We start from the raw sequence: 25630 nt of genomic DNA, 5'->3' as shown, positions 1-25630 counted from the left end.
GGGGCCTTGTGGCCACAGTAAGAGAGCAAACAGAGGCGGGCGCGAGTTTCCATAGTGTTTTATTTGACCCAACTGGGGAACACGAGGCTGGTTCAACGCCTGATCGACACAAGCTGTGACGTCCCGCTCTCCGGCACCAGGTCTTGGAAGCCAGCCTGGTGCTTCCCGGTGTGCGTCAGGCCAGTGTGGACCCATGCCCCCGCGTCTGGCCATCCAGGCCTGCCCGTTGGGGGGCTCAATGGGGCTTCCCCAGGACCTTGTCCGGGGGCCCTCCTGGAGCCGCCACGACAGGGCCCGGCCCGTGGCCACATCACACTTCTCACAGCCCAGAGCGGTGTCCAGACAGAGGGCCCCGGGGAGGACCCTGTCCCTGCCAGCCCTACAGCTGCCCAGGGACCAGCACCAGCATGTCCCACAGGCGTGCATCGGCCACAACTGCTTCCTCGCGTGGGTCTCTGGGCCTCTTGCCTTTGTCCCCGTCCAGTGGGGTCAAGGCAGCCCTGTCCCAGATGCCCCCCGCTCGGTGGCCCTGCAAACCCCTGACTGCTGGACCATGGCCCGTGCTGGGCAGGAACCAGGGAGCCGGCGCTGGCTATCAGGGTACGATTCCTTTATTTCTTTCTTCCAGAGCCCCGCCATGCTCATTTCCCTGCATCCCCCAGAGGGCTCCTGCCAGGAAGGGAAGGCTTGTGGCCCCCCTCCCTTGAAAGAGGCCCAAATCAAGGTGAACTGCCCCCGACCCCCGGGCTGCCATAATAGCACCCGAGTAGCCTTGCCTGAGTTGGCCAGGAATCACCTCCAGAAAAGGTCCCCTGGGGACACAGGACACCAGATCCAGCCCCACCTGGCCAGGGAGGGGCACAATATCACTGCTCAGGCTCACCAGCCCATCCCAGAGCCCGCCTGCCCTGGGACCAGGACCAGAGTTGCCACGGAAGGTGGCCTGGGCCAGGGGTCCTCAGAGGCCAGGGGGAGCCCCCATGTGCTCAGGAGAGCCAGTCTCTCAGTGTCATGCACGCCGCCCACAGCTGCTAGGTCTGCACTGCGGCTCCCGAGAGCTCAGGGTGATGGGGATGTTCGGGTCACATATGGTCCTCAAGTCTCTCTCTGGCCAAGAATCCGGAGGGCCACGCCGTGTGTCACCTCCAGGCCTCTGCAGCAGCTGTGTGTCACAGAGGCCCTGGCTGCTGCAGCACAGGCCGTGGGGTCCTCCTGGGCCAGCCCACAGGGGGGCAGACGGCAAAGAGGCAGCAAGGGGCCCCGCCCTGGGGGCCGGCTCACACGTGGCCTCACTCACACACAGACACACACAGGTCCCGGGCGCTGAGGGGGGCAGACGCTGGATCCTGCTGCCCGGGGAGTGAGGTGGGGGCCCCAGGGAGGGGCCGGGGCCTCATGTCTGGGCCAGGGAGAGCTCCTCTAGGCCCCCCTTCCCGAGCCGGTACCTGGCTAGATCCTTCCTGGTCACCAGTCCAACCACCTGTGGGAGCAAAGCCAGGTCAGTGGGGCTGGCGGCAGCTCCTCCCACCATGGAAAGTCCTGTCCCACGTCCTGGGGGCAGCACAGTCTGGAGGAGCCCCGGAGCTGGGCACGTGGCCACTCCGGGTCCCACACCTGGAGGTCCCCCAGGGGCTGAGGACAAGGCCCTACCGGTGACCAGGGCAGGCAGGTCAGGAGGTGAAGGGCTCTCGTGGGCAGGAAACAAAGTGCGGAGGGCACACCCTCCCCAGCCACTCGCCTGGTTGCAGTTGTCCACCACCACCAGATGCCTGAGGCCCAGGGCCCGGAACAGCTTGAACACCCGTGGCAAGGACGCGTCCTGCAGAGGGGACGGGCCTCATGGGAGCCGCCAGCTGGGCTGGCTGCCCCCCCAGCCCCAAAGAACAGAGCAGAGGCAGGACGACCAAGCCGGGTCCACTAGTGAGCCCCTCCCCGCACGCCCCCCATCGTGATGTGTCCAAGCTGCCCTCCGGCTGTGGGCAGGCACCTGGGGCACCGTGTATGGGGAGGGGTTCATGAACTCAGACAGGTCCATGGTGCACTCCCGCTCGTCCTGCGACACGTGGATGGACTGGATGGGTGGGAAGCGTGGGTAGGCGTCCCGGAAGTCCTTCAGCCTCAGCCGCCGCCGCACCAGGCCCATGCTGGAGCGCTCCACAAACACCTGCGGGTGGCCGTGCATCAGCCCTGCACCGCCCACGTCCCCCGCCATCCTGAGGCGCCTGGCAGCTACCTTGTGCTTCAGGAGGACGATCAGCTGGGAGCGCAGGATCAAGCCCTGGAGCCGGGCCGGCTGTGGGAAGACGGACCCTTGGCTGCGGGTGGAGCCCCGGGTCTGACCCGAGACCCCTGCTGCCTGGCATCTGCTGTGGGGACACCCTGCCGGGCTCCCTCTCGACACATGGTCCCCATCTCTGGGCACCAGCCCTGCCACAGGCGGTCCACCGTCACAAGCTCATCACTCCCCAGGGTCTGGGGGGAGGCAGCAGGATGGGACCAGGGAGAGGCCCGAGGTGGCCGGAGGCCCGGGTGAGACACGGGCACATCCAACCTGGACGCTCCCGACACAAGTCACCACCACGAATCCCTGGGTGACGGTGCGTGTGAGGCAGGGGCCTGCACACGAGCACATGGCACCCCTGACCAGCGGTCGGCTCCCTCCCAGGCCACACGACTCGGTTCCTTTGCAGCTAGTGGAGGTGAGCTGCACGTGCACACATGGGGTTCCCCTGTTCCCATAGACTTCCCCACATACCCCGCCCGATACACGTGGCCAGCACCTCAGCCTCCCTGAGCTGACCCCAAGCCACGCGCATGTGCAGGTCGGCCCTCTGTGTCCAGGGGCCTGGGTACCTGCGTGTCACCAGCTAATTCCACCACCGGGAACCCATTGTGATTGGACGTGGTGTCGCTGAGTATGTCCACGATGACGCCCACTTTCTCCCTCCTCCGCAGGCAGGTGACCGGCGTGCTCATCACCTCCCTGAGGAAGAGCATCTGCTGCGCCTTTGCTGTGACTGACCGTGTGGTCCAGGGGAGCTTCCCAAACACTCTCTTTATACCGAAGTTGAAGCTCAACAGGCAAGAAGTCGCCAGATGCAGGAAATCCAGGGACCAGGCGCCGGGTGGCCAGCGTGTGGACGTTCAGACACAAGCACACCCTCCCAAACCTCCCGGGGTGTCCGCTGTCCCACCACCCCTGCTCTCTGCCAGCCATACCTGGCAGTGAGCGAGTGAGAGGTGACGGGGGCCTCCCAGTGCAGGAAGGGCACACTCTGCAGCTGGATGTGCATGTCGTACAGGCCCTGTGTAGGGGCAGGCGGGTGACACTGAGACACAGAGGCCGCTGGGGCCGCATCTCCGTAGGACCCCCCTCCCTCTGCCTCTGTGGCCGTCTCCCAGCCCTTAGGCTCAGGCTTCCAGCCAGGGGCACGGGGGGAGCTGCACGGAGCAAAGGGTAGGGCAGGCAGGCCTCTCCCCACAAGCCACACCTCGATGAAGATGTCCCCCACGATCTTGGCAGTCATCAGGACCAGCATGATGGGGAAGCCATAGGTCACGTTGCTGGTGGCCTCCATCATGATGACCGTCAGGCTGAGGGTCATCCTCACGATCCCACCTGCCCAGGGAGGTTGGGCGTAGGGTCTAGCCTCTGCAGGCCACTCTGCGTGCCCCCTCACCCCCACTGCCCGAGTCCTCTGCGCGCTCCTGTACCCCCACCCGTTCACCCAGGGGGTCTAGCCCTGAAGGCTGCACCGAGTGGGCACAGTGACCCTGCACGCCACAATGGAGTGAACTCACGGCCTCCACTTCCCTGAGGGGAATGCGTCCCCTCCTGACCTTGTGACGCCACCCAAGTGGTAATCAGGACTCACCTAGCTGGGCAGCTGCTCCCATCAGGGCATATTTGCCAGGGTCTGCCCAGATCTGTGGGGACGACAGAGGAGGTGTCAGAGGGCCAGCAGCCCACCGAGATGTGGGGTACCACCAGGGGCCCCTGGGCCCAGCAATTCCAGCCCTGGAAGCCAATCCTACAATTCACACACACAGGCAGTCAGCATGACCTGTGGTAGCACCTAGAATGACAGAAGTCTGGAAACAGCCTAGGGGTGCCCTGCCCAGGAAGGCTCCAAAGGCTCCAGTGTTCATCCACACACTGGACAGCTTGGCAGCTACGGCAGGAGGAAGCGTTCCACGTGTGGAGGAGGAAGAGGGACAGGTGGGTGCAGAGAGAGAAGCCAGCACACACAACACGGTGCTCGGCCAGAGAAGCCACACATGGGCCACGCAGTGTGGACGCCACTCAGGAAAGGCCCTGGAATCAAGTCCCACATCGGGCTCCCTGCATGGAGCCTGCTTCTCCCTCTGCCTGTGTCTCTGCCTCTCTGTGTGTCTCTCGTGAATAAATAAAATTTTTTAAAAAGAAAAAAAATTTTTTTTTTAAAAAAGGAAAGGCCTTGGATGGGCAAATCTAGAGACGGAAGGTGGTTAAGGGGCTGCGGGGGCTGGGGGGGAGGTGGCAGTGGCCACCAGCAGGCAGAGTCCTCGGGGAGAGGAGAACGCTGTGCAGGACACTAGGCACGTGGTGACACGGGGGACAATGGCACGACCCCGGGAGTGCGCTAAAGAACTGCCACACCACACGCTTCTGGGGGGAGAGAAGGCTGATGGTATGTGAATTGGCTCTCATCCAAAAAAGAAAAACCCGGGGATCCCTGAGTGGCTCAGCGGCTTAATGCCTGACTTTGGCCCAGAGTGTGATCCTGGAGACCCCGGATCGAGTCCCACGTCAGGCTCCCTGCATGGAGCCTGCTCCTCCCTCTGCGTGTGTCTCTGCCTCTTCCTCTCTCTTTCTCTGTGTGTGTCTCACGAATAAATAAATAAAATCTTTTAAAAAATCAAAAAATTAAAAAAAGAAAGAAAAACCCAAAGCCACGCCCGGAAGGAAACACGCAGAAGGGATGACCAGAACCTGGGAAAGGGAGCAGGGCGGATAGGAGACCCTCCCCGGGCCCTCACAGTTTTAGAAATCTTGTTTCAGTGACTCAAATGAGAAAGGAAAATACAAAAAAATGAAAGCCTAGCGCCTGGAGGCTGCGCACACGTGCCTCAGTTGTGCACCTTGGGAACTCTGAGCATCAGTCCCGATGCACGGCTCTCTGCTCCATCCACGGACGGCCATGCTGATCCCATGCTTGCATCGAGCAGCAGCAGCCACGCCCAGGTGCTCAGATGCACCTGTTCCCCACACTGGGAACCCTGGCTCCCGGGTCCTGGTGCCGGGGAAGCCCACACTCACCGCGGCCCCTGTGAGGTAGGACAGGGAAATGCCGAAGAGCCGGCCCCAGGCGGCCCCGATGAGCAGGGACGGGATGAAGACACCGGCGGACACGGTCAGCCCGTAGGTCCAGCAGGCCAGGAAGAAGTAGACCAGGGTGAAGAGGCCAAGCGTCATGGGGTTGTAGGAGCCTACAGGAGAGGGGGCTGGCCAGGGCCTGCCACGTGCACTCACCGTGAGGGGGCCGCCCTCCCCGCTGCCCCGTCACTCCTGGTCGCACCCTGGCCCCCAGAAGCAGCCCCGTTTTCCGGGGCCACAGCGCAGATCTCAGAGGCACAGTCCTCAGAGGACGGCCGCCTGGCAGGTGGGGCCTGGTGCCGCCAGCAGGACGCTGACCTGAGGCCGAGGGAAGGGTGTGCAGACCCCTGGGTGTCAGGGAGAGAGGCCGCCAGCCACTAAGCCACTGCAGATGCCGGAAGATACCAATCGGAGCCCGAGACCAACACGTCCAGGAGGCCCCCGCTCCTGTGCCCTGTACCAATGGCTCAGCCTCGCCCCATGGTTACTAAGCCTTCCTGCGGAGTTGCGTGGACTCCTGTTGCAAGTGTAAAGGAGCATAAAGACTAGAGAGTTCTGGGATCCCTAGGTGGCGTAGCGGTTTAGCGCCTGCCTTTGGCCCAGGGCGCAATCCTGGAGACCCGGGATCGAATCCCACTTCAGGCTCCCGGTGCATGGAGCCTGCTTCTCCCTCTGCCTATGTCTCTGCCTCTCTCTCTCTGTGTGACTATCATAAAAAAAAAAAAAAAAAAAAGACTAGAGAGTTCTCAGCGACCTTGTTGTGAGATGAGAGCTGGCCTAAAAGACCCCCAAATGGAAAATGTGAAGTGTGTCGCACAACAGCCACACACCGGCTTCCACAGGTGCATACAGTAGGCGCTCTCGTGGGCCTGTGTGCTGTGGACGGGGGTAAGGCTGCTGCCCACGCACCGGCTTCCACAGGTGCATACAGTAGGCGCTCTCGTGGGCCTGTGTGCTGTGGACGGGGGTAAGGCTGCTGCCCACGCGGTGCCCAGATCAGAGCCATGGAAGGTGTGTGCGGAAAACCAGCAGCCTACAGTTTTTTTTTTTTGTTTTTTTTTTTAACTAAAAATGGGATGTGGCTGGGGCCGCCTGGCTGGCTCAGTTGGACAAGCTTTCCAACTTTTGAACTGAGCCCCCATGGTGGGGCTAGAGATTACTTAAAAAATATTAAAAACAAACAAACAAACAAACAAACGTGTGGTTAGGAGAGGCCGCATGGCAGTGCTGTCACCAGGCTGGAGGAGGCCCTGTGCTGGCAGCGACCAGAAGGAAACCTCCGCGGGAGACCGGAACGTCGTCACCGAGGGAGACAGCCCCAGAAGCCGCCCACCCCCTCCCAGGTGCTCACCACCAGTCCACCTCTGGGCCCGCAAGCCCCGTGTGCCACCAGGCCCGCCACTGCAAGGGTGGTGATTTCCACCCTCAGCACAGCTAGCTGCCCAGGAGGGGATCCCCAGGCCCAGGGACAGTGGGTCACAGAGTAGCCTGCAGGGATCGAGGCCTACGTGGAGACGAGTGGCTGACGGCACGGGGCTCAGACACATACCTGGGGGGTCATGGAAAAGGCTGACCACGCTCTTCTCTGGGGTGTTGAAGAAGGCTGCAGCCATAGAGTTGTACTCGCCATCTGCACAGAAGAGCTGCAAGGTTGGAAGAGAAAATGGGCCGGTGGGGCAGACTGGTCAGAGCCTGCGCAGCGCCAGGGTACAATCCTACGACAGGTGAGTCAGGTTGTGGCCTCGGGGAGGCAGGAGGCAGAGCCAGGCCAGGGACTGCAAGGGCCCCAGAGGCAGGTCCAGTCTGCAGGGGCCAGTCCACAGGACACTGGCCAGATGGTGACTCTGCTGCTGGGGGCACAGAACTCTGGGGCTCAACAGTTGGCACCCAAGCACTGGTGCTGGCGGGCCCAGCCCTCCCAGGCTGAGCAGACCATGGTTCTGGCGGCCCGAGCCCCAGTGGGGTGGCCAGAGTCAGCCGATGGGAGACTGAGACCCACTCCGTGACACCTATGTCCACCCCTGTGGGTGCTCACTGACTGGTGCCTCCCCCTGCCCCGGCCAGCACGGTCTGCTCTGCCTCCCATTTGTTAGTTCTGGATGTTTCACACATAGCATCACACAAAACAGCGACTTTGTGTCTGGCTCCTGTCCATGGCGTGTTTATTTATATTTTTTAAAATTTTTATTTATTTATTAGAAACAGAGAGAGAGGCAGAGACACAGGCAGAGGGAGAAGCAGGCTCTGTGCAGGGAGCCCAACGTGGGACTCGATCCCGGGCCTCCAGGATCACACCCTGGGCTGAAGGCGGCGCTAAACCGCTGGGCCATTGGGACCGTCCCCCATGGCGTGTTTAAAGGCTCGCCTACGTAGCAGTATGTCAAGGCTGTGACTCGTTTCACGGCCAAATAAACCCATTTACAGACAAATCCTGTTCTGCTGAACCTTTTGCCAACCGGCAGACACTGGGGCTGATGGACGGTGGGCCGTGACCGTGGGGCAGCGAGCACATGTATGCGGGTTTCTGTGCCTCTCGGGCCCACACTCACGAGCCCAACTCCTCAAGTCCCCATGTGGCCCTAGGCAGGCTGCCGCTCTGGGAGGAGGACCGGGGAGACCCTGCCCAGCATAACGTCCCCTCTCCTGGTGCCCGGCAGGCCCATGAAGCCCGCCTGGGCCCAGAGTTCAGCTGTGTCAGCCATCTTCCTGCCACATCCTGCCTGGGGGACCCGCTCACGGCGCCTGGGCCTCCTACCTGGAGGGGATAGGACACGGAGCTCCCCTGCAGGGGCTGGCAGTCCCGAGATGAGTATATTAGCACGAAGGCGACTGTGGCCGTGACCGCAGCCACCAGCATGGCCTCAATCACCTGGAGGCAGGGCCGATGGATGTATCTGGAACAAAGAGCAGGATGGACCGGGCCTCAGGATGGCTGGATGGCTGAGTAGCTGCCATGGCAACTGGAGCGTGCGCCTCAGGATAGCCCATTGCAGGACACGACTGGTGGTGATACAGCACATGCAATCACCAGGTCATCTCCTGGGCGCTCCCCGACAGCGTTTTACGTCCGGGTGAGAGAACAAGAGGAAGAAGTGCTTCCCGAAGCCTATGACCTGCCCGAGAGAAACCTGAAAGCTCCCTTAAGTGCTCTGCAGAGAGGGCCTCCGCAGGCCTGACTGTCCCCTGGGTCAAGACCTTCCCGGCCTCCAGCCAAGCCCGGCTTCGCATGGCCCTGGCCAGGGCTGGTCTGTCCCTGCCCACACGAACCACCACGAAGGACGCATGTTGGCACCCAGTCTTCCACGCAGCCCCACGGGCCCAGAGCCCAGAACACACCCACTTTCAGAGGCCCCAGGTCCACTAAAGGAAGGCTTCTCACCTGATTCGAAACATTGTCAGCCAGTAGTTCAAGGCATTGAACACGGCGCCAAGGATCCCACCTACGAGCAGGAAGGGGCAGCGTGAGGGACACGGGGGGGAAGGGGAGGAGGGCAACGCTGTGTGCGGCTCAAAGTCAGCACACCCCGGCTCGCGGACAGGCTGACTGCTCCAACACCTTGCCTGCCTTCCAGCAAAAAAGGTTTTTCAGAGTAGAAAGCACTGTCCGGAGCTCATGCTAATTTCTTTTAAGATAGTATTTATTTATTTGGCAGAGAGCAAACACAAACAAGGGAAGCAGCAGGCAGAGGAGAGGGAGAAGCAGGCTCCCCGCTGAGCAAGGAGCCTGACGTGGGACTCGATCCCAGGGCCCAGGACCCAGGACGGTGACCTGAGCTGAAGGCAGATGCGTCACCCGCTGAGCCACCCAGGCGCCCCACTCATTCTATTTCTTGGAAGAGCTCCCCGCCGAGGGGCTTCTCCAGCAGAGAGGTAAAGCTCCGGCCTCCCAGCCGTGGGCTCCCCCCGGGGGTGCATGCACAGGGCAGGATGTAGGTGTGGGGGCCACAGCCGCTTCAAAGCTGGGCCAGGCCTGGGGTCTGGCAGGCCCTGACCCCACCACACGCTGACCCTGTCAGAGGTCACCTACTACCACCTGGAGGGGGACGGGAAGTGTCCCTTCACGGGACAGCCCTTACCCACCACGCCCATGGCGATGAAGATGGGAATCTCGTGGATCGTGTACACCATCGTCTGCACAAAGAGAAGGAGCATCCCGTGAGAACCCCACCAGCACTCTCCACTCAGACTCAAGTACGGACAAGAGCTGCAGTCAGCTGGAGCGCACAGGCCTCGGGCACCACGCACCCAAGTGTGCAGTCCACGGGAGAGGGACCGGGTCTCCTGAGCAGACCATGCTCCCTGCAAGGCTTTTGCCTGCTCCTGGCCGTGTCCCCTAAAGGTGGGGACGGCCTGAGCCTTTGGCAGATGGGAGCCAGGGGGGCACAAGTGAGGGAGAGCCCCAGGAACACATTTTGTGACCCCAAGTGACCTGAGGGCTCCTGTGTCCACGTGTGTGGTGCCTCCTGGGGGTAGAGCCCCAATGCGAGGCATCCATGTGCCCTGTGGAAGCGACTGTATGAGCACCCCGGCCAACAGTCCACAGAATGCCAGGGTGCCAGGTGCCCCCAAAGGACCCAGCAGGTGTCAGGCGTCCCAAGCTGGGTGGGTAGGTCAGACGTGGCCTCTCCTGAGTCACCTCCTGGCCTCTAGCACATACAAACTAGAGCACAACCCTGTAGAGAAGATTGACTGTTTCCCAGAAATACACATTCTCAGGACGGACCTTATGTACGCGGCCTTGGCCTCATGCCGAGAAAGAACCAGAAAGAACGAGGGAACACAGTGTATTACCTCTGTATCAAATCTTCCAAAATTGATGAGCCCTGGGCTGGACAGATCCCATATGTTTCCATGGTAAATGCTCAGGACAAAATTCAGAGTGAACGTGGAAATCATGGAAGCAAAGAACTATGGGCAGAGAGAAAAACAAGCAGCATCAGAACCAAGCCCGCCTGGCAGGAGCCCCGGGGCTGGGGGGGCTGGGAAGGGTCCCCACAACACTGAGGAGGTGCCAGGGCCCTTGAGGCTGGGCCAGTGTGTCGCAGCCTCGTCTGGATGAGGGTTGGGGCCGAGCCAGTGACGGAGCCGAGGGAGGTATGTGGGGCGGGGCGGGGCGGGGGGAGCGCGGAGGGCCCGATGAGGATAACAGGCTGCCCACGAGGCCCATGACTGGCAGGGGAGGTGCACATGGCAGGAGGAGGGCTAGCAGCTCAGGTCCATGCCAGGTAGAGCTGGCCCTAAGAGCCCCACGGGGGGTGTGGGCTGGGAAGGCACCCCCTGAGCTGTGCAGGGCACCGGCCCTCTGCAGGCACTTACTATTCTCCATGTCAAGAACTGGTTCCAGAAGGAAGCGCCCTCCTCCAAGCTGAACAAGACTCCACCTGGAACGGCAAGCAGCCCTGACGTGCTCACCCAGGCCATAGGAGACCCCATGCCACTGCAGCCTCACACCCCACGACCCCAGGCGCCAAGCCTGGCCGAGGCAGCCACGGGGCCTGTTGGGGACTTGTGCCCACACCCCGCACTCAACATCTACAAACAGCAAGGCTGCTCCTCCACACAGGAGGAACACAGCTTCCCCCCCACGCTGCCCTCCTCACCCACAGGGGCTCCAAACGCCGCAGAAACGCCGGCCGCAGCTCCTGCAGAAACAAAGTCCCGCTTCTCTGTGTCTCTGCGGAAGTATTCGAAGATCTGCAACAGAAGCACACAGGGAGAGGCCCTCAGCCCGCTTCCCCAGGGGCACGCCCCTCACACAGGGCAGGGTCAGCTAGGGCCGCAGAGACAGGGTCCGAGCAACATGGACCAGGGACATGGAGGGATCTCTGCACCGCCCACCAATGTGGATTCACAAAGACCACAGAACTGGCGCAGCAGCGCACCCTGAAGGCGCCCTCGCAGACTGACGGGATGATGATTAACCTTCCAGACCACGCAGGAGACACACCAGACACCTCAAAAGCCCGTGGAAGATGGGACAAAAGCCAAACGGATGAGGCACTAAAAACACGTTCATGATGTAAAGACCACAAGCGTCTCTGAGTCCCCAGGTGAAGCCAGTGCAGCACCGGTCAGAACGTGCTGGTGGCTTCTGGGGCGAACATGACAAAACCTCTGAAACTGATCTTGAAGTTGAAGCACCTTCAGTCTGCACGTGAGCCGCTCCTGACCTAGGCCCTGTGGGCCTTTGGGGCGGCCATGGGAGAGGTGTGGTCCCCGCACAGCTCCCCAGGATGGTGGGGTCGCCTCACCTTAAAATCCCGCTTCAGTGACGTTGACCTCCCCTGGGAAATGCCGGCGGCGATCACGGAGCCCGAGTGAATCATCGGCCCCTCCTATAAGCACAGGACAGCCGTCCTCAGACCAGCGTGGCCTCAGGTCACAGAGCCATCGGGTGTGGGCAGAGCCACACGTGCTCCATTACCTTCCCCACTGCCAATCCGCCCACCACGGACAGGATCACGCCAGACACTTTGATGACGAGGGTCTAGAACACAAAGGAAGGTACATTGTCTCTGAATAAAGGCCACAGGCGGTCCGGGAATCTGGTTATGCACCCAGCTCCAAACCCGTGTGACAAGCAAGGTGTCCAGGAGGTCCAGGGCACCCGCAGGGGGCATCCTTGGGGCTGCGCTTCTGGCCAATTCTTTTTTGCCTTCATGAACCTTCTAATTTTCTACCCCAAGTAGGTGTGTGTTCCAGAGAGCCAAGAGCAGCAGCCCCTGCTCCTCTGCACACACCCCAGGTGTATCTCCCAACCCTGCGCCCACCCGCCTGCTCACGGCCCACCATCTGGCTACCCCGCACGGGCGCACAGGGCAGATGCTGTTGCTAGTGGCTCCAGGGTGGACCCTGCTGTCCGTGGCAGGGCACTGACCCTCCCCGAGGCCGCTCTGCCCCCTCAGGGTGCCGCCACCCGCCCTGCACCCCTGGCGCACAGCTGCAGGCCCCTGGGAGCACCCCTCCCTGGACGGGCCCAGAGAAGCCTCCGGCTGAGGCAAGCTGACCCGACACCTGGACACTGCCACGGAGAAGCCACGCTCCTGACAGCCCAATCTCAGATGCAGAGCATTATCGAGAATGTAAAGTATAAGGAACATCAAGGAAAACCCTAAAAACAGGAAAAAACTCATGGCTAGTGTACCTACCACCGCAACAGGGCTTTTCTCAGCCTGAAATATTAACCCCATGTGTTCCATGTGGCCGTGATCACAGCAGATGCCCCATTTAAGCATTTGTGTGTGATTTATAACGCGTACAAGAAAATTTCACCACCTTCCAAAGGAATTTTATGTGAATTCAAAACACATGTTTGTGGGCAGCACAGAGTGGACCTGGGCCAGTTGCAGAGGGGCCTGGAGGCAAACCCACAGCTCCCAGCCCAGCAACCCCCGGCCTCACCTTGAGCCGAACCACATGGGGGATCTTCACCCCGTTGAGGAAGCACTTGATCTGTGGGATCCCGCTGCCAGCGGCGACCGGCTGGAAGGAGAGAAAGACCAGCATTGAGCTAGGTCGAGTAAGGGAGGTGCTACAGCCACCACCGGCCCAGGACACGGCCCTGCGGTGCCCAAGGCAGGGGAGGGACAGCTGCCCATGGATAGCTCCTACCACTCCTCATTCCAGAGCCAGTGATGATGGGTAGTGGAGGGAGGGCAGGACATGAGAGGGGCCAGGAATGGAGTGGGAAGGAGATTCAGTGCCTCCCCCCCCCCCGGGGGGACCACAGTGCACCCCAGATAGATGCTTCTGGATACTACACCCATGACAAGGGAGAAGCAAAACAAAGGCAGGCCACAGGAAGGGAGGCTACTGGGAGAAGTCTTGGAAAGAAGCGGGCTCTTCCAGGTGGACCAGCCCTACTGCTGAGGCCCTGCACACGCTGGGCATGCCCCGCAGTCCTCGCTGCATGGGGCAGGAGTGGCACCTCAGGGCCCGGGTGCATTCCACTTGGACTGAACATCTAACGCCGGCGCCCGCGGCCCCCATGCAAACCTCACCGGCAGGATCTTCAGGGTTCCCACCCAAAGGAACCCCTGCTGTGACCCCCTGGCAGCCATACCTCCACAAAGGCGACGATCGCAGAGCCCACGAGCACGAACGCAGAGTTCAGCGTGGCCCACAGCAAAAGGGAGAAGGAGAGCCCACCCCTCTCCGTGAACTTGTCGATATCTGGTGCTCATCAAGGATGACTGGCAGCCTCACCCCAGCCTACCTGCCCCACTCCTGAGCCCAGAGCGTCCCCCCGGGCACGCGCGCACCCCAGACACGTCACAGCCCAGCTGTGACAGAGATGCAAAAACGCAGGCAGCCACGCCTCCCCCACCTGGATGGCAAACGTGCCTGGTTTGGAGGCCTCACCGCTGGCCAGTGAGAGCTGCACGGCCACTTGTGGGACCTGAAGGCTCTGTGGTGGAGCCTGTGCTCCCTTCTGCATGGGGACCATGGGCAAAGGATACTGTCCTTGACGATCTTGTACTTCAGGCCGGCCACGTTCTCCACCACGATGTCGATGAAGCAGGCCACGAGACCCGTGAGGATCCCGATCATGGCACAGATGACCCAGCGCTTCATCTCCACCGTCCGGAAGGCCTGTAGGGGAGGGCAACCGTCACAAGTGAGGGTGGAGGGGAGGCCTCCACTCACAGGCCACTTGAGTTGGTGCAAACAGCTCCTGGCGTTCCGTGGGCCACCACCATGAACAGCATCCCAGGGAAGCAGCCTCTGGCCAACATCTCACGGGCGGTGGGCCTTCCCAACTCGCCCACAGTCAGGTGCTGACGCCGAGCACTGAGCGGACTTCTCTATCACATTGACTCGACAGGCCCACTCCCGCGCCACGTCCTGCATAGGTGTCTCTTGCTCCAGGATAAAACCCACAAGAACAGATGGTGGCTCCAGAATCAAAGAGAGGAGTGAGAGGGCCGCGTGTAGGCCAGGAGCAGCTCCACTAGGACGCCTCTAGGACGCCTCGAGCAGCAGCGTGGACGGCCCAGCCCCGACTCACCGTGTGGTTGATGCGCCTCTCCTCCTCCAGGAACAGCTGATTCTCACTATTGTCGTAGTCCAAGCTCTGCAGGACACAGGACCCCGGCTCCAGGTTCACGTTGGGCAAAGGTGGGGAGGGGGGACAAGGTGCCCAGGGGCTGCTTGGGGTGGGGGCACGGAGGGAGGAGGCCCACCTCGTATTTGAGGGACAGGAGCTTCTCGTTGTGCGGGATCTCCTTGGGGAAGGGATGAGGGGGGTCCATCTCCTGCAGAAGGAAGAGGCAGAGCCACGCACCTGACAACCCAGAACATGCAAGAATGGAGCACAAACGAGAAGGGGAAAGGCCACATGTCCATCTGTCCCATGAAGTCCGTAGTCTCTGGACCCCAGAGCTGGACAAGGTGCCACAGGTAGGGAAGTGCGGGCACACAGCCCTTGGGAACGCAGACACAAAGCTTGGACAAGGAACCAGCAGATCGGTGCCCTCGGCACCATAGCCAGGTCAGGTTTATCCCAGGGATGCATCCAAAAACCAAGTGACGTGTTTGTGGAACTGTGGGAAATAGACTTCTGGTCTGCGTCCCACATGCTGGCACACGGCCTCCCTGGAGGGTATCTTCCGCTCCTGAGGCGTGGGGGCTGCTTGCCCAAAAAATCTAGATTAGAGGGTAGAACTCTCAGCTCCCACCCCCTGACCTCCAACCTCTGCAGAGGGGGAGGGGCTAGAGACCCCTGCCCAGCACCAGGGGCCTGGTCAACCATGGGGCCTCCACAGAAGCCCAAGGTGCAGGGGTTCGGGAGCCTCGGGTGGGAACATGTGGAGGTGCCGGGAGGGGCAGGGCCTGGAAGCTCGGCGCCCCTTCCCCACCCCCTAACCCCCCATGGGTGTCTTTCAGCTGCTGTTCCCAAGTTGTACCCTTGATGATGAACCAGGAAACCTAAGTGAGGTGTTCCTGACATCTGAGAGCCGTCAGCAAACTACAGGCCCAAGAAGGGGGTCGTGAGAACCCCGACTTACAGCTGGGGCGGCCAGCAGCACGGCTGACAGCCTGGACCTGTGGGTGGCCTCTGAGGTGGGGGCGGGCTCATGGGACGGGGCCCTCAGCCCAGGGGCCTGCCCTCGAGCCGGGCACACAGTGTCAGGACTGAGTGGAATCGTAGGATGCTCGGTGCCCGCGGAGAAGGAGGATCGCTGGCTGAGGACACCCCATGCGTTGGAGCCCGTGTTGTGAGTAAAAGCAGCTCAATACCATTTCAGCAGAATAAAAGACAAAATCCTCATGATCATCTCAATGGATTCAGAAAAAGGATCTAATAAAAATTCAGCATCCATTCATGACAAAGATATGTCACAAATTAGGAACAGAAAAAAACCTCCTTGGGGCACCTGGTGGCTCAGTGGTTGAGCGTCTGCCTTTGGTTCGGGTCGTGACCCCGGGGTCCTGGGATCGAGTACCGTGTTGGGCTCCCTGCAGGGAGCCTGCTTCTCCCTCTGCCTGTGTCTCTGCCTCTCTCTGTGTCTCTCATGAATGAAAAAATCTTAAAAAAAAAGAAAAAAAGAAACGAATCTCCTGACCCTGATCAAGGCACCTATGAAAGCCCCACGCCAGGTGTCCCACTTGATGGTGAGAGACTGAAGCTCCTCCCCTAAGATCAGGAACAAGGCAAGGATGCCTGCTGTGGCCACTCCCACTGCACACCATCCTGGAGGTCCTACCAGGGCAGGCCGGCAAGAAGAGATCAAAGGCATCCAGAGTGGAAAGGAAGAAATGAAACACTATTTGCAGACGACGTGATCTCATATACACAAAATCCCCCAAAATACGCTAAAAAAAATACTAGAACTAATAAATTCGATAGGATTTAAAGATAGAAAATTGGTTTAAAAACATGAAAGGCTTCTCTATGTGCCGTAGGGAACAGCCAGAAAGGAAACTGAGAAAACTGTCCTTACAATAGCATCAATGACAAGTAAAGCGTAAAAAACGCGTAACTGAAGAGGTGTAAAATGTATGTGCTGAAAACCACAAAACGCTGTGGAGAGAAACGGGAGATCTGAATAAAGAGACTCAGGTACCCAGGCAGGGAGCAGCAGCGAGCCCCGGGCCACCCCAGCGGCGTCCCTGGAGAAACTGTCGTGCTGGTCCTAAAACCCACACAGAAAGGCAACATGTCTCCAGCAGCCAAAACGACCTTGAAAAGGGGAACAAAGCTGGAGTACTCTCGCTTTCTAGTTTCGAAACTCACCATAAAAGCTCTAGTCAGCGTGGCCCTGGCACAACAACAGACGCAGGGATGGGTGAAGACACACAGAGCCTGAGAGAAACCTTCACGTTTACGACCAAGTGACTTTCCAACTCATTAGGGGAAAAGGTGATTTTTCTGAGAATGGTGCTGTGAAACTGACACCCACACGCGAAAGAATGGAGTGGTATGCTTATCTTCACCACACACAAAATTAGTGAAAAATGGATCAAAGATCTAAAATTACAGAATGCTCAGAAGAAAATAGAGGAGAAAATCTCTATGACCTTAGACTAGGCAGTGGGTTCCTAGGTGTGACACCAACACCATAAAGAAGAACCAACTGGACTCCATCAAAATTAAAAGCTTTTGTGGGGCTCCCCGGGTGGGGCTCAGTCGGTTGAGTGCTGACTCTTGATCTCAGCTCAGGTCGTGATCTCAGGGTCATGGGATCAAGCCCTGCATCAGGCTCTGCATTAGGTGTGGAGCCTGCTTACAATTCCCTCTCCCTTCTCCCTCTGCCCTGACCCCACCTCCATGTCTCTGAAAAACAAAGAAAAAAGGAAATTAAAGCTTTTGTGCTTCCAAGGAAACCGTCAAATAAATAACCACCCAGAGAAGGGAGAAACATTTTTGTAAAATACACACCTGATATGCAATATGTGTCTAATATACAAAGAATCCTCACAAACCAATGATAAAAACAACCCAATTAAAGTGGCACAAGATCTCAACAGACATTTCTGCAAAGAAGAAATCAGGGTGGCCACCAGCAAGGGAAAGATCGACTGGCCATCATCAGCCATCAGAAAAATGCAGGTGAGAACCACACAACCCAGAGGAGGAGCTCACAGGCAAGGTCGGGGAGCAGGGAAGGCTCGGGAAACATTCCCCAGCAGCTGCCAGACAGCCTGGCATGGGGCAGGAGGACAGGACAACAAAGGCCCCTCACCCCAGAGGGGCCCTGCTGCCCTGGCCTCGCTTCCACGGGACACGCTCACTGTTCCTTCCTAGATGCACACCCCCTCCTCTGCTCATGTGGCTCAGCCTAAGGGGACACCAACTCGAAGAGCTGACTTCCTGGTTGCTCACATTCTGGGGCCCCGAGGTCTGTTCCAATTTTGCCCCGGGGCTGTGCACAGAACTGCCCGCACCTGCCCTCCTGCTCTGTAGGAACTGCTCACACCTGCCCTCCTGCTCTGTAGGAACTGCTCACACCTGTCCTCCTGCTCTGTAGGAACTGCCCATGCCAGTCCTCCTGCTCTGTAGGAAATGCCCACACCTGCCCTCCTGCTCTGTAGGAACTGTCCACACCGGCCCTCCTGCTTGGCACAAAACTGTCCACACCTGTCCCAGAACTCTGCATGGCCCTGCTTGCAATCCACCACCTTTTTTTTTTTTTAGATTTTATTTGAGAGAAAAATGAGCATGTGCACACAAGCAGGGGGAGAGGCAGAGGGGAGAGGGGCAGATGCAGAGGGGGGGAGAAGCAGACCTCTCGCTGAGCAGGGAGCCTGATGGGCGGGGGGGGGGGGGGGGGGCGGCTCTATTCCAGGACCCTGGCATCATGACTCGAGCCGAAGGCAGATGCTCAACCGACTGAGCCACCTGTGCCCCGTCCGCCACCCTCTTGTTCAGCATTTACTCCCTGTGCTCTGCCAGGCGGCACCTACGCCACAGCTGGCCTCTGCCCCCCTGGGGGCGGGTGAGCACTGAGAGCGGAGAGGCTGGGGACGAGTCTACACTCACCGGGTCGAGCAGCTCATCGTCCAGCTCCACGTTGCTCATCTGTCCGATCCGGAACAATGCTGACCGTGGTGACTAGAAGCATAAGAGACATCGCAGGGTGCTCAGCCGCGGGCCGCGCTGCCCTCCCGCAGGCCAGCGCCAGACCCCAGGGCGCGCGGCCCCCGAACGAGCCCGGAGGCCCCGCTGTCCTCGGCCTGAGCCCCCGGACGGCCGCCAGCCCTGGGGACCAAGTTCTGTAGGACGCCCACACCAGCGTCTGCCAAATCCCACACCCCACGCCACCCACGTCCTATCGTGAGATTGAGGGCTCGGGCCACGGAGGGTGGCCACACTCCCATCAGCCACCAGGGACAGACGAGCAGGCCCGTGACTGCTTTCTGCGCACCGCACGGGAACAGAACAGACCCCAGCCACCTCTGCATTTCAGAGAAACGCGTTCCAGGATCGGTCACCCCCAAGCTGGCTGGACGGGGGCAGCTGGACGAGCAGCGTCTATGATCCTCCCCCTTCTCTGCGGCTTCGAACGCAGGAGGCTGCAGGTGACCCTTCTCCCGACTGGTCAGCAGCTCAGCAGCTGCCTAGTGCTGCGTCACCAGGGGCCACTGCCCCACTGCACATCCTCTGCACACGTCACATGGGAAGGTGGGGCCTCAGTCTCCCGGGAGCAGGGGAGGGAGTTGCATTCCCACAACCTGTTACACTGTATCGTTACAACTTCTACCTTGTTATTAGTCACCACCCCTAGTCCCCACCCCCCACCCCACCCCCCCGAGATGGGCGCCTGTAGGAAACAGCGCACAGCCCGGCTCCTGGCCCCACACTCGCCCACAACAGGTGGAAGCTTCCGAGGACGAGGACAGAGGAGCGTGCAGCGTGCTCACAGGACGGTCCTCCCGCGCCACATGCACAGCCGGGCACTTTTCTCCATGTGTGTGCACTGAGCACCAGTAAAATGGGGGTTATGGAGAAAAATGTTTCTTTTATTTTTTAAGATTTATTTATTCATGAGAGACACAGAGAAGCAGAGACACAAGCAGAGGGAGAAGCAGGCTCCATGCAGGAGCCCGATATGGGACTCGATCCCGGGTCTCCAGGATCACGCCCCGAGCCAAAGGCAGACGCTCAACTGCTGAGCCACCCGGGCGTCCCTGTCTGTTTCTTTCTAAAAACACAGACGATGCCCCGAAGCTACTTGATCCATTGAGGAAGACAGGGTGGGTCTCTGAGCTCCGAGCCTGGGGTGGAAGCGCTGGCCCCCCTGGCCACCGGGCTGGCCTGGCGAGGGACCCCAGTTCTCAAGCCCACTGCCGCCTCGGCTCCACAGACAGGACACGTGATCAGGAGGAGTTCCGGCCACCACCCGGCCACAAGCCTGGCCAGAGCAACACCAGACACATGTGCAGACGTACAGGCGCAGAGAAAGGCCAGGGTGGTGCCGACTGTCCACACGTGCGAGGCACGGGAGGAGGAGGTGTGCCCTCTGCCCTGGCAGACTGCCTGCTTCCCTCCCACCCACCAGCCATCAGGAGGGAAGCAGGGAAGCTCGGTTACCCGGGCAGGCATCTCCCTGCAGGAAGGGGCCCCAAGTCAGGGCCCACGTGCATCTCCTCTGGCGTCTGCACGGTCTCCGAGGGCCAGGCTGCAGGCAGATGTCGCCTCGGGGGAGGTGTGACGAGAATGGTCCTGTGGGCACGGGCTCACTCGCTCAGGTGACGCAGGTGCTCAGTGCCCGACTAGAGGATGCCAGCTGCGCCCCAACAGAGCACTCCTGGCTGGAAATGCGAGGTCACGCTGCCAGGTGGCAGCCCCTCCCTCCCCTGGCCTCTCAAGCTCCCCACTTCTCTTTTCTAGCTTTAAGCACATCTTCCAGGAAATCTCTTTCGCGGTCAAACAAGCCACTTAGAGTTCAATGATTTACTTGACACGAGCATCTCTCCTCTCGAGCAGAGAAAGATTACGTACCAGCTCCTCAAACTATGGACATGCACGAGAGCCTAGATGCAATCTCTGCGGCATGCTGCTGAGTCAAAGCAGCCAATCCCATAGATTACACACTGCACAGCTGCCCTGACACTCAAAACACCAGGCCTGGGGGAATGCGAACAGATCGGGGTGAGGGAGGGGTGACCACAAGAGGAAGGATGAGAGTGCTTTGTGCTAATGCGCCTGCTCGGCATGCTGGCTGCGGTAGCACTTAGGTGGATGCAGACACATGATGTAAGGGTGGAGAGCCACACACGTGCTGACGTCGACGTCCTGGTGCTAGCCTGGCACTATCGTCCTGTGGGAGGAAGCCACGGAGGAACCCAGGGAAGGTGCACGGGCCTTCTTTGTACAGCCTTGTCAAGGTCCCATAAATCCATACTTCTCTGTAAACATGTAAAAAACATACACGCGGGACACCTGGGTGGCTCAGTGGTTGAGCATCTGCCTTCGGGCTCAGGGCATGACCCCGGGGTCCTGCGATCAAGTCCTGCATCAGGCTCCCTGCCTTGAGCCTGCTTCTCCCTCTGCCTGTGTCTCTGCTCTTTCTCTCTGGGTCTCTCATGAATAAATACAAAATACCTTACATACACGACAATGGAACCACCGCATCAAACTGAAAAACTTCTATGCATCACAGGAGACAAGAGAGGGAAAAGGCAGCTTGCACGATGGGAGAACATATTACAAATCGCATATCTGAAAGAGTTAACATCCACAACATGTAAAGAACTCCTACAAATCAACAACCGATTAAAAAAGTTGGCAGAGAACCTGAAGACATGTCTCCAATGGTGACACACACGTGGCCAACAGGCACAGGAAAACATGCTCAGCATCATCAGGATTAGAGATGCAGGTCAGAACCACAGTGAAGCGGCATCTCACACCTGTCCAAATGGCCCCCACCAAACCACAGAGCAGCAGGTGTGCAGGGGAGGCTGGGAAGCTGGAGCGGGGTGGGGGTGCACAGCAGTGGAAAGCAGTGTGGCACTTCCTTGGAAAATTAAACACAGGAGGGCATGTGAGCCAGCAGTCCACCCCTGGTGTGTCCTGAAAAGAGCTGGAAGCAGGAACCCAAAGAGACCGTTGTACACCATGCTTACAGCTGCATGATTCACCTTAGTCAGGGGGTAGAAGCGACCCAAGTATCCCCTGACAGATGAACAGATAAACCTACTACGGTCTACCCGTGCAGCAGAAGCTCGTCTGGCCTAAAAAAGGAACTTCTGCAACATGCTACAACACAGACGAATCTCAGGGACGTTATGCTAAGAGAGAGCAGCCAGTCACAAAAAGATAAACACTGTTTGATTCCACTCACACCACAGTATGAGGTTTCTAGAACAGTCAAGTTTAGAGAGACAGGAAGTACAAGGGTGGGCACCAGGGTCTAGGGCTGAGCGTTTCACGGAGACAATTTCAGTTGTGCAAGACGAACCAGTTCCTTGGCCGGTGGTGGGGTTACACAACAATGCAAATGCCTTTAACCCCTCTGAACTGTATGCTTAAAACTAGACAAGACGGTAAATTTTGTTGTATTTTCACTCAAAGCAAAACCAAGTTTAAAAACAATTTAAAGGCTGCATGCTGCCCCATTCTGTTGCTGTGTGTTCTAGCAGCCGCCAGGCTCAGGGCTCAGCACGGAGGATAGAGGGCTCCAGCAGCCAGGGGCTTCCAGGCCAGGCACGCAGCTGCCCGTACACAAGGTAAGTGCAAACGTGAGGAAGCTTGGGGGGGCCAGGCACACTGGATCAAGTGGACGACAATGCCTGTAGGGGCTGACCCCCAATGAGGGGGGGAAGTGAGCTGTGCGGGGTGGGGGCTCCCAACACCCTCTGTCTAGGCCTGGGCCCAGTCTAGTCCATCAGCTCTAGAGTCCACGATGCCCTTGCTGCAGTGGTGATCTGTCCCATCCCCACTGACCCTACACCGGTGGGACTAGGGGCAGGTAAGACACAGATCTGGGGAGCCCTCGGGAGGGCACTGGGACAGCCAGCCTGAACCCTACAAAGTAGGGCTGTGGCTGGGTGGACAGAGAGAGGAGGATAGGTCAAGGACACTTAGGCAGAGGAACTTCCAGGTGGGCTGAGCCCAGTGCGAAGAGCCACCTAGGAGAAAGATGGGGAGCTCACTTGTGTAGAGCAGAATTCAAGGGGCTCTTGAACACGCGCTCCCCTGTCCCTAGCACTCTCAGGCTGTGGTCTGTGGCTCCAGGTCATCAGGGCAGGACACAGAGGAAACCCAGTTCCCAGAAAAGCAAGATCCCTAGAACTGATTCTAAACACTAACCTGAGAATCCTACCCCTGACCCCGAGGTGGAGCTTCTCAAAGCCAAGGTCCCTGGATATGTCCTGCATTTACAAATACTGTACACACCCCACACCCCACCCCCGACCCCTGGAGCATCTGCTTCTGCTTCAGAGTTCCCTTGAGATCTTAAAATGCCCTGCTTCCCACTGCCCATACATATGACCATGATTTGCTGGTTGACCTCACCCTCTCCTTGTCCCAGCGGCAGAATGGGGTGACTCGCTGATAACTCGGCATCACCCCACACTTGAGCACAACAGGCCCAGGGGCCTGACAAAGGGAACGGCCTGCTCCTGGGCAGATGGAGGCTGAGCTCAGTGGTGACCAGCATATCCTGCCCAGGGCTGTGCCTACTCCCCGCTGGGCACTTAGCAGCCTGGCAGGGCAGCCACATGGCACACGCTGCCCACAGCAACTACTTCAGGAGCTTGGAAGGCTGTGCCTGTGCCAAGGTGGCCACACCACCACGATCCAACTCTGGACATCATACAACAAATTCCAAAGGCCCAGGAGATGGCCACGACAAGCTCCCACGTCTGATCCACTAGAACGTTCCCGTAGGGTGGGCGTTTGCTTGGGTTGCCATTTTAGTTCAAATGGGCCTGGACTGAGAGCAGCTTACAGGCCGCCCTCTGCTGCAGAGCCAGGGTGTCCCCCGGAGCCCAACACTGAACTCAGCCTGCCGGCCCAGGGCACACCTTCCCCACAGGAGAGCTGCCAGCAGAGTCACTCTGTGAACGACGATCCAGTCATTTTCATGCCACTGTTTCCAATACTAACCCCCTGAGAGTGGGACCAGCTGGGACAGGCCCTGAGCTCAGCACAGCGCACACCTTCACTGATCTGCTGGGGAGGACCCTGAGGCATGAGAGGCCACGAGGCCTGCCTCCTCGGGTGTGCAGCAGGACTCCTACCTCAAGCACCTACAGTCTCTGCCCCCCCACCGCCGCAGAAAGTCTACACACAGCAGGTTCTGATGCAGCTTCCTGCAGGGCTCTCCTTGAGATAAAGGCAAATTCAAGGCCAGCAGCTGTCTGCGATAGGTCTGACCCACCTCTCACCCCACTCTAATCTACTTTCCAAACCCACAGAAGGTCCCCCAAACACACTCTCCATCCTTTCCCATCTCTTGGCCCACCTGTGGGTCTTGCACTCTCCAAGCCGCAGCCCTGGGAGCCCTGCAAACAGTGTTCACAGAGCGCCAGGCATGCTTCTCCATGAGCCCGCAGCCAATAGGAATGAAGCTGCTTCTGCACCTGTGTTCCAGGCAAACTGCACGCAGCCAGGCACAGTAGGTGCATAATACATTTTTAAAAATTGTTTAAGAGGGGCAGCCTGGGTGGCTCAGTGGTTTAGCGCCTGCCTTCAGCCCAGGGCCCGATCCTGGAGTCCCAGAATCGAGTCCTGCATCCGGCTCCCAGCATGGAGCCTGCTTCTCCCTCCTCCTGTGTCTCGGCCCCTCTCTCTCTCTTTCTCTATGTCTGTCATGAATAAATAAATAAATATTTTTTAAAAAAAGGAAAACAATGTTCCAAGGAGAAAGTAACAGCGCTCCCAAGGCCTCCCTCCAGATTGGATCCCTGCTCATGTGGATGCGGAAACCATTTCGGCATGAGATCTCCCTCAAAGGGCGGACATGGGCTGTCAGTCTCTGATGCATTTCGACAGGATGGGGAAGCTCAGGATAAGCCCCCCCAGAAATAGCCTCAAGCTGGCGTCCTTCCTAATTTTTAAAGGCTGTTCTAACGTTTAAACAAGACAGGAACGAAAAGAGCAAAAGGAGACCGAGACCCGGCGAGGAATAAAAACAGCTCATTAACTCAAAATTAACACGACCCACATACACTCGCTGACACGCCGACCGCCCCGCCGCGGGGGACACGCCGCGACCCCCTGACCTGTTGCTCGCACGCGCCGGCCTCCCGCACGCTCCAATTTCAACTAATCGCGGAGGGAACGTGGGAGCAAACGCCTGTGACTCCCCCGACCTCCCGGGGCCGGCCCGCGGAGCAGCAGAGACCTCGGCAGGGCCAGGCCCAGGGCAGGGCGGCGGCGAGCGCGGCCCGCCGCTCGGACCCCACCAGGCACGGCCCAGGGCCCATCCCCTGCCTCCCGGGCACGATCCCGGCAGAGCCGGGCGTCGCGGGTCGGAGCGGACGGCAGGCCCGGCCCAGGCCCGCACCGCGAGGCCGCTCCCGGCGGCGGCGAGGCTGACCGCGGGCTCCCCGGGGCGGCGGGCCTCACCTGGCGGGCGGCCGCCGGCCCGGCCCCGTTCAGCAGGGGCGCGCTCTCGCCGGCCGGCGCCCCGGGCCGCGCCGTCCTCCGCAGCAGCGGCGCCGCCTCGTCGTCGTCCAGGTCGCGCCCGGACCACGACACCTTCTTGGACACGTTGGCCATGGCCCGCTGCGGCCCGACCAGCCCGGCGAGCGCGGCGGCCCCGTGTTTGTTCTCGTGACCCTCGCCGCCGCCACGTGACCCGCGAGGCCCGTCCACGTGACGCAAGACGGCGGCCGCGCAGGTATGCGCGCGCGGCGCCTCCTGGGAGTTGTAGTCCGGCGCCCGGCGCTGCCTAGGGCGGAGGGGACTCAGCAGCCGCTCGCTCGGGTGACCTGCGGGTGCCCAGTCTCCGAGAACGGCTCACGGCGGGACCGGAGAGGGGAGTCGGGGTCCGGGCGGACGGGACAGGAGGAACGGGGAGGAGGGCGGGCAGGGAGCCCCCCCTGGAGCGGGTGCCGGCCGCCTGATCGGCGGGAGGTGGGACGCGCGGACCTCTGGCCGCCCCGCCACCGCGGAGGAATGAGCACCCCGCGCGCTGCAGCCGGGGCGGGCCTGCTGCGCGCGGACCCGGTGCGCGGCCTCGTCGTCCCCCTGCAGGTTCCCTATCAGAGGAAAGGAAAGAAATCTTGGGGGGCCAGCGGACGCCCCCCGAGCCGGGCTCAGGCTCAGCACCCCCGGGGCGTCCCGGGCCCTTGTGCCGAGGACACGGGGCTCCTGGC

The 25630-nt window shown here is 59.9% G+C and overlaps 1 protein-coding gene across 1 annotated transcript; it reads right to left on the bottom strand.

Moving 5' to 3' along the window:
• Positions 1–42: 42 nt before the first annotated feature.
• CLCN7 (chloride voltage-gated channel 7) lies at positions 43–25096 on the bottom strand. Its single transcript, XM_041749031.1, has 25 exons — positions 24879–25096; positions 18339–18410; positions 14539–14610; positions 14364–14429; positions 13816–13948; positions 13419–13528; positions 12758–12838; positions 11781–11843; positions 11608–11691; positions 10957–11050; positions 10673–10737; positions 10148–10264; positions 9433–9487; positions 8736–8796; positions 8112–8250; positions 6906–6999; positions 5300–5469; positions 3876–3927; positions 3492–3619; positions 3220–3305; positions 2854–2983; positions 2234–2293; positions 1988–2164; positions 1739–1819; positions 43–1480 (listed from the first exon to the last, which is right to left on the bottom strand). The coding sequence occupies exons 1-25, from the start codon at positions 25029–25031 to the stop codon at positions 1394–1396; spliced, it is 2430 nt and encodes an 809-aa protein (XP_041604965.1). The 5' UTR covers positions 25032–25096; the 3' UTR covers positions 43–1393.
• Between the last annotated feature and the right edge of the window lie 534 nt (positions 25097–25630).

The sequence above is a fragment of the Vulpes lagopus genome, chromosome 3 (genome assembly GCF_018345385.1).
Source record: "Vulpes lagopus strain Blue_001 chromosome 3, ASM1834538v1, whole genome shotgun sequence".
Taxonomy (NCBI): domain Eukaryota; kingdom Metazoa; phylum Chordata; class Mammalia; order Carnivora; family Canidae; genus Vulpes; species Vulpes lagopus.
Note: the sequence above shows the minus strand (reverse complement) of the source record. Positions and strands in the feature narration are given on the sequence as shown.